General features: G+C 38.4%; 1 protein-coding gene across 2 annotated transcripts in view; it reads right to left on the bottom strand.

Moving 5' to 3' along the window:
* Positions 1–748: 748 nt before the first annotated feature.
* Positions 749–9,060, bottom strand: part of LOC128241504 (nephrocystin-3-like) — a 28,827-nt gene continuing 20,515 nt past the window's right edge. For both annotated transcript variants that reach the window (XM_052958463.1, XM_052958462.1), the window contains exons 23-29: positions 8,644–8,885; positions 8,147–8,222; positions 7,214–7,350; positions 6,474–6,714; positions 5,722–5,847; positions 5,505–5,630; positions 749–5,171 (exon numbers count right to left, since the gene is read on the bottom strand). In XM_052958463.1, coding sequence (XP_052814423.1) covers positions 5,025–5,171; positions 5,505–5,630; positions 5,722–5,847; positions 6,474–6,714; positions 7,214–7,350; positions 8,147–8,222; positions 8,644–8,885 — 1,095 coding nt within the window. In that variant the 3' untranslated portion in view covers positions 749–5,024. The remainder of the gene's footprint in view (positions 5,172–5,504; positions 5,631–5,721; positions 5,848–6,473; positions 6,715–7,213; positions 7,351–8,146; positions 8,223–8,643; positions 8,886–9,060) is intronic.

Genomic DNA, 9,060 nt, shown 5'->3' with positions numbered 1-9,060 from the left:
GTATAAATGGGTATTCCGTATAGCCGATATGGTGTAAATGGGTATTCCGTATAGCCGATATGGTGTAAATGGGTATTCCGTATAGCCGATATGGTGTAACATTGGGTATTCCGTATATCCGATATGGTATAACATGGGGTATTCCGTATAGCCGATATGGTATAACATGGGGTATTCCGTATAGCCGATATGGTATAACATGGGGTATTCCTTATAGCCGATATGGTATAACATGGGGTATTCCGTATAGCCGATATGGTATAAATGGGTATTCCGTATAGCCGATATGGTATAACATTGGGTATTCCGTATAGCCGATATGGTATAACATTGGGTATTCCGTATAGCCGATATGGTATAACATTGGGTATTCCGTATAGCCGATATGGTATAACATTGGGTATTCCGTATAGCCGATATGGTATAAATGGGTATTCCGTATAGCCGATATGGTATAAATGGGTATTCCGTATAGCCGATATGGTATAACATTGGGTATTCCGTATAGCCGATATGGTATAACATGGGTATTCCGTATAGCCGATATGGTATAACATTGGGTATTCCGTATAGCCGATATGGTATAACATGGGTATTCCGTATAGCCGATATGGTATAACATTGGGTATTCCGTATATCCGATATGGTATAACATGGGGTATTCCGTATAGCCGATATGGTATAGCATAGGTATTCCGTATAGCCGATATACACATGTTTAAAATTGAAAAATAACAGCAGATAATTTCAAAATTTAATATCACATAAAATAGACGGTACTAAACTATTTTCAGCTATGATCTACTCAACAATTATATGATCATGTATGATATGTATGTTATATATGTATCATGCATGTATATGATCATGTACACTTATCAGATAATACATTCAACAATGAGAATAGTTACTGCATTCATATACATTCAACATGTACATCTGTAAAGCTGCACTCTCACAGGGACCGTTTTGTCAACTTTTTTATCTTTTGCCTTAGAATGAGTCAATTTTGCTTAAATGTATGAAAACCAGTGATACAAGACTGCTGACAAGAGATCAGTTCGCAGTTGTCCATATTTACGCTCGAAAATTGCTATTTTATGGCTAAACGCGTAACTAACGCTTGAAGAAAAATAAGTATTCCAAACAATTGAGATTTGTTCAATTGTGAGTTATCTTATGTGACTGGATATACCAAAATCAGCTGATTCTGAGACAAAAACTAATATTTTTTTTTAAAACTGTCAATCTCGGAGAGTGTAGCTTTAAGAGTAAAATAAAACAAAATGAAATTCATAGCTTTTGACTTAGAAAATAGAATACATATTAAAACTGTAAACTGCATAGCAACAATTGTAAACGTAAAATGCTTTAAAATTTGTTTTCATTACTAAAACTGAGCCTATTGCATTTTTGATGAAATTGCGCATCTTTTGATAATACAACTATATCCATCAACAACTATAGCAAACATATTTTATCACATATCTTTAAACAATTCTATTAATAACAACTATAATCATATAAATAAAACATACAGTCATGTAAATAATCATAACAAAAGTTAAAACATCAGATCAGACCAAGAATTTACAAAACTTTGGCACAAATATCTCGAAATGGACGGAAAACTAGCTAAACGGACAGAAACGGACATGTATAAAATGCTATCACAATTACGACATTACGAAAACTGGTTAAAATCACTATCATTGTTAAATTTCATAATATGATAATACTGGCTTATTCACAATATATTAACACTGGAGTACAAAAATCAAAACTGAAGCAATACCTAGTATAAAAATATTACGTGTATTCTGTTACATAATGACTAAAATATGTTTTACTTTGTCTGTTTTTGAAAACCTCGAAAAAAATGTTGTTTTTTACTTTTTCGGAGGCCTTGAACGTTTTACTCTCTCATGATAAGTCTTATGGTCACTCTCAGTCGTTTATCCAGAAACAGAAAATCTAAGTTTTTATTAAAACAAATATTCTCGACTTGGCAACTTGATGAAATTCAAACTACAAATGGAGATAATTTCATATCAATGTGCACATGAAGAACAGTTATTCCAAAGCTGGGCATAACTTTACACAGCCAACAAAGAAATGCATACCTATACCACCAAACTTAAACTTTTAGGGGCCTGCAACTGGAACCCAAGATTTAACATTTTATTTTATAAATTAAAGATAATTCTGTCCATCCTGTGTAACACGATATTTTTAAATGGTTGTATGTAACTGCTTTAAGTGTAAGGCGGTGTTTTTTTTTATACTTTGGTTTGCACACTGAAACCATCGATAGTCAAAGAATATGACAGCGCTAGCAGCAGTTAGATAAATGGGTGTTTCAGCAAATAACACCGATATGTATGAGGTGAACGGTAGTAATTGTAATACTGTTACTGTCTATTAAAATCTGAGACCAATATAATTCATACTCCCAGATTCATACTTGTTGTACTCTGTAACTTAGCCTCATGGAAAAGTTTTGTGAAACATGTAAATAAACATGAACCTTATCACAGATGTATCATGAAGGTGATGAATGAAATTAAACATTCAACTAGCATGTGAAAAACAGACAACTTGATCAAATAAAACGTGCATCACAGTTAAACAAGTCGATTTGAAAGCATAAGCAGGTTGACCGGATTTTTTACAGCAATAAGGGATGAAGATACTACATTGATAGTCATACGTTATGGGCTTTGCTGCACACGTGCGTGAAATCTCTGGCAACAACTGTACCAAGTTTAAAAAATATATAATGAATAGATGTTGGGTTATGGCCAAGGTTAAAGTGCACCGTGATGACGTCAAGAGTGACACCAAGAGGATGGTGATGACGTCGACAATGTCGCCAATGACACTGTGATGACGTCGACATTGTCACCAATGACACTGTGATGACGTCGACAATGTCGCCAATGACACTGTGATGACGTCGACATTGTCACCAATGATACTGTGATGACGTCGATAATGTCACCCAAGGGCACGGTGATGACGTCGACAATGACACCAAGGACACGATGATGACGTCGAAAAAGACACGATTGGAACGGTGATGACGTCGACAATGACACCAAGGGCACGGCGATGACGTCGAACATGACACCACCAGCACGGTGATGACGTTGACAGTGAAACAAGGGCACGGCGATGACGTTGACAATGACACCCAGGACACGGTGATGACGTCGAACATGACACCATCGGCACGGTGATGACGTTGACAGTGACATCAAGGCACGATGATGACGTCGAACATGACACCATCGGCACGGTAATGACGTTGACAATGAAACCAAGGGCACGGCGATGACGTTGACAGTGACACCAAGGGCACGGCGATGACGTCGAACATGACACCATCGGCACGGTGATGACGTTGACAATGACACCAAGTGCACGGCGATGACGTTGACAATGACACCAAGGGCACGGCGATGACGTTGACAATGACACCAAGGGCACGGCGATGACGTCGAACATGACATCATCGGCACGGTAATGACGTTGACAGTGACACCAAGGGCACAGCGATGACGTTGACAGTGACACCAAGGGCACGGTGATGACGTTGACAGTGACACTAAGGGCACGGTGGTGACGTCGACAATGACAACTGGACGGTGATGACGTCGACAATGACACCACGGGGACAGTGATGACGTCGAAAATGACACCAAGGGCACGGTGATGACGTCGACAATGACATTAAGGGCACAGTGATGACGTCGACAATGACACCAAGGGCACGGTGATGACGTCGACAATGACACCAAGGGCACGATGATGACGTCGACAACGACACCATGGGCACGGTGATGACGTCGACAAGGACACCAAGGACACGGTGGTGACGTCGACAATAACACCAAGGGCACGGTGATGACGTCGACAATGACATCAAAGACACGGTAAAGACGTCGACAATGTCACTAAAGGCACAGTGACGACATCGACAACGTCACCAAAGACGCAGTGATTACATCAACAATGACACAAAAGGCACGGTGATGGCGTCGAAAATGAAACCGAGCTTGTGGTGATGACGTCGACAATGGCACCATGGGTACCGTGATGACGTCGACAATGACACCAAGGCCACGAAGATGACGTCGACAATGCCACCATGGGTACAATGATGACGTCGACAATGACACCATAATACGAATATGACGTCGACAATGACACCATGGGTACGAAGATGATGTCGACAATGAAACCATAATACGAATATGACGTCGACAATGACACCATGGGTACGAAGATGAAGTCGACAATGACACCATAATACGAAAATGTCGTCGACAATGGCATCAAAAGAACGGCGATGACGTCGAAATGACACCATAATTACGAAAATGACGTCGACAATGGCATCAAAAGCACGGTGATGACATCGACAGACACCAAATGACTGTGTTGACGACGACAATGACACTTAGACTTTCACAAACACTTATATTTTCTACCTTTCGCTCAGACATGTTATAAATTATCACATGCCAGCAGATAATTGCGTTAAGGTAATGTAATAAATATTTGGAGACAACATTGTGCAGTCAGCTTTGGTGTAGCTGCATTGTCTAATTTTACGACTTTGGTTGAACATTCCTTATGACCTCATTCGTCAACACAACACAAATATGGGGCAAATGTTGATTGATGTTGCTTAAATCAGACATAGATACTCAATGAAACAGGTGTTCTACAGTAGCAGCAGTATCCCAACCAGTCTCAGATGAGGTTCTTTCCCTTGTTCTTTCAGTGCCATACATGTAGCTCCATTAAAAATACAGCATTGTCATAATATGGGGCACAGGGTAAATATGATTTTTACAGTTGATGAGGTGTCCCCTCTTGAGATCTTCGCCCTGAGATGAAGTCTCCTTCCCCTTGTCCTCAAACCCCATTTTGATCTATTAAAAAGACACCATTGTCACAATATGGGGCACAGGGTGTTTCATAGCAAAAATGAATTTCACATAACTTATTACAGATACTCAAGGATGTAGAAGGTTTTTCACAGTTGATGTTGTATCACCACTTGAAGATCGGCCTGAGATCAAGTCTTTCCCCTGGTACGTTGTGTCTTGTTCCTTTATCTCCGTAGCTCGCTTATACAGCTTGGCCGCTGTCTCAAAGTCACGCTGGGAATAATAATAATACAAATTTTACTAGGCAGTACATTTTTTTTTCAAGCAGTTTATATATTTTTCAATCTATATTGATAAATACATTACTTATGTCATAAGTCATGATTATTAATGATTATAGATCAACATTAAGTTTACAGATTTAGAACATGTTGAATGAACTCACACTCCTTTCCCAGAATGTTAAATTCTTAAGAAGCCACACCAAACTGATAACATTAGTTTTGAGAAATGCCAGGAGCGTAGGGCAAAAAATGGATGGAGATTTTAAAGGTATATCATCTTTGTAAAAATAATCCCTCTATTTTATTAGAAAACTTCACAAACCTGATCATATTTGAGCAATGCCAGGTTGCGTAGAGTTTCAGCCACTCTCGGATGGTGAAGTCCAAGGCTCTCCTCATAGATTCGTAACGCTCGGTCATACAGAGGCTCAGCTTCATTGTGCTTGTTCTGAACATAAAACAGCATTTTTAGTAACAGACTACTTATTAATTTCCTTATATATATCAATGTAAATAGGCAGACCTGTTACACAACTTACCTGTTGTGAAAGGAGCACTGCCAGGTTGACTAATGCTGTGGCTACTGATGGATGATCCGGACCAAACGCCCGCTCTCTAATCTCCACTGTCTGTTTGTACAGGGGCTCTGCCCTCTCATGTTTACCCTAGAAGTAACACTGTTCATTCATTGTTTATCCAAGTATATCTTTAAAGGTTAAACATATTTGTATCTATTAAACTTATTTCAGAATTGCTATGCTACATATAGCTGGTGTTGGTTACAAAAGCATCAACATATAAGGTTCTAGATATGCTTTGTTAAAACCTCCATCAAACTGTGACAAACATCTATAAAGCTCGAAATTCCCATTTTCTTGACACAACAGCAAGATGAGAAATGGCTTATGCCACAAATGGATTGTAAAAACTTTTTTATTATGAATGAAACCAAGCCATGCCACAGTAAGGTACTGCCAGCATAATATTTTATATATATTTGATGAATGAAAAACATAATATTAAATGAAGATATCATACACAATTGTGCCGGCTTAAGCTTTCTCCCATATTTCCTATACCTGTGGCTGTATTTGATAACAACCTTAGTTTTAACTAAATTTAAAGATTAGAATCCAAGTCTTTTGATTGGACAATTCAAATAACTGATCAATGGAGTGAATGGATCCAGTAAGGCATGTCTAAGAATAAGGATAAGTTTAATATTTAATATGGCCCTATAGCAAGGTGTAATATGATCAATGCCTGAAAAAATCAGAGTAAGCGTTCATACCTGTTTTCTATACAAAAGAGCAAGATGTGAAATGATTGAGGCCACACCAGGGTGGTCCGGTGCGAGGTTTTGTTGCCGTATCTTCAACGCCCTCTCATACAGGGGCTCAGCTACACTGTACATCTTCCTGTCATTGTACAGGGCCGCTAGGTTGTTAAGTGACTGGGCAATATCCAGATGGTCTGGCCCCATGACATTCTCTCGCATCTCTAAGGAACGCTTGAAGAACTTCTCAGCAGTACTGCAATCACCAAACAATACACATTATATAAATTATATTTGCTGACATATTGCTTTAATACATGTGATCATTATTTAGCATATGCTTTCCGATGGTTTACAGAGATTTATTAGTGAAATAAAAAAGATATTTCACTGTTTGAATCAGTTAAAATATAATTTTTATATTTTTCCATGTTTTTTTATATATTTTTCCATGTTTTTTTAAAATTTAGCCCATTTCTGCAATTGAAATCAAACATCAGCACACACAAACCGGAGACATAATGTCAACCACGTCATTTCGACAATGAAGCTACATGTGCTACATGAGATTTGTGATCATTTTCTAATAGTCACTCCTGTTATTCTTTATTTAAGCATTTAACAAACTTGAAAACTAAATCTGACAGTTTTTAGGTAATAAAGTGCTCAATGTTATGTCTTAGTCTAATATTAGTGTCCCTATATAAACCCCATCACACACCACCAAATGATGTATTTAAGACAAAAGTACTCACTCAAAGTCATTCTGGAGGTAGTTAAGCACCCCCAGTTCATTAAGGGTCCGTCCCTGGGCAGCTGAGTCAGGGCCCATACACAACCCCTCGAGGTGTAACGCCCGCTTACGTAGTGTATCCATACCCTGACCCCGGGGCTGTGATATAGAGAGATAAAACATGTACTCCTAATAAAAAGGGGTTTATTTGAGTGATAAAAATACTATTTTTATAATGAAATATTGTAATATAAACAAGAGCGCCAACAGTCGCAAAACACGCATGTCCTATTTTTAAGACAACAACTTTGTTGATAACGTTAGCCAAGTTAAAAGATACCTACTGTAAATACAGTTTTTGCAAATTCAAGGGTCACAACAGAAAACTCGGAGTGACTTAGGCTACATGGCTGGTTATCAAACTTGTCGGAGTTATTTTGCCCATACACATTCTGACAACATTTGGTGACACTTGAACAGAAGCTCCTTAAGTTGATTAACGAACATCATCGAACACTTCCCAATTGTTCATATGCTCAAGTGAAACTACAATATGTCCCGATCAATGAACGTGGATGAAAAGGTAAGAAATGTTCTATATGTATTTCCCAGTACAGCTTTGACTCAAAATATAAGTAGATGTAACATGTCTATACTTACCACAATCAACCTGAGCACTGGAATATCCTTTTTGCAGCATTAAAAGTAATTCATAATGACAGTTTACTTAACATTTTTAAGCATAATGCCACATACATCAATATCCATTTTGACTTTGAAAAGAAAAAGATCCATGGTATAAATAATTCAGAGAACAAATATGTAGACATAATTACACAATATTGATAATCCAATCTTTTGTCCATGATAATGATTTCAAATGTTAACGCAACATTTATATATTTTAAATTAAAATTTAAAAACATTGATATGAAACAGGAACAATGTTCAATACCGTCATGGTCCGCGGTGTTTTCACTCCCTTCTTTATTGACATGGCCTTCTTCTTCAACAGGTCAGCATGCTCTAATCTAGAAACAAACAAATACATGTGTATTGCCATTTTCGACAGGTGTATTTAGTGTCCTTATAAGCATCACGTGAATATCTTGAAAAATAAGGTGAGTAATGGCCAAGGTATAAGGTTTGCACAACTTCCAACACCAAGGTTAAAAACAAAATCAAACTCAACTATGTAAATGGAAATGTTTTTCATTATTAATGTAAAAAAATACTCGGACCATTAAATCGTTATGCATCAGTCATTTTAAACCATGCCCCCACCCCCAGGTCCGATTGCCGATTTTGAACAAACATCATTACAAATACCGTACTATCCATTTTGTTTTAAGCTAAACTATCCACCTAAAACTATGCTATGTATGTTAAATGTGGAAACAAGCATTATCCACGAAGGATATCTCAACTGTTGAAGAAAAAAAAGCTGCATACTTCTCCTGTTTCTGATACAGCACAGCCAAGGCATCCAGCTCCCTGGCCACCATCATGTGGTCATTCCCGTACGCTGTCCGGTAGATGTCCAGGGCCTGGTTATACAGGGACTCAGCGGAGGTGAACTTGCTCCAGTGAGCGTGTAGACCGGCCAGTTGGTGGAGCGAGTGGGCAACTATTGGGTGGTCTGGGTCTAATGCTGTTTCCCGAACTTCTAAAGCCTTCTGTAAGGCTGAGAGTGCCTGAGGAATAATGAATAAATGTTTACAGACAATGGTCTGGAATTAATGCTGTCTCTCAAACTTCCAAAGCCTTCTGCAAAATTGGTGAAGTTTACGCTGGGTGCGAAGGGGTGCAAAATCGTGGGTGTCAAGGGCAGGGTTTAAAGCAATACTTCCCAGAATTTACATTGATCTC

This window comes from Mya arenaria, chromosome 7, assembly GCF_026914265.1.
Source record: "Mya arenaria isolate MELC-2E11 chromosome 7, ASM2691426v1".
NCBI lineage: Eukaryota > Metazoa > Mollusca > Bivalvia > Myida > Myidae > Mya > Mya arenaria.
The sequence above is the reverse complement of the archived record's forward strand: the minus strand, read 5'-3'. Positions and strand labels throughout refer to the sequence as shown.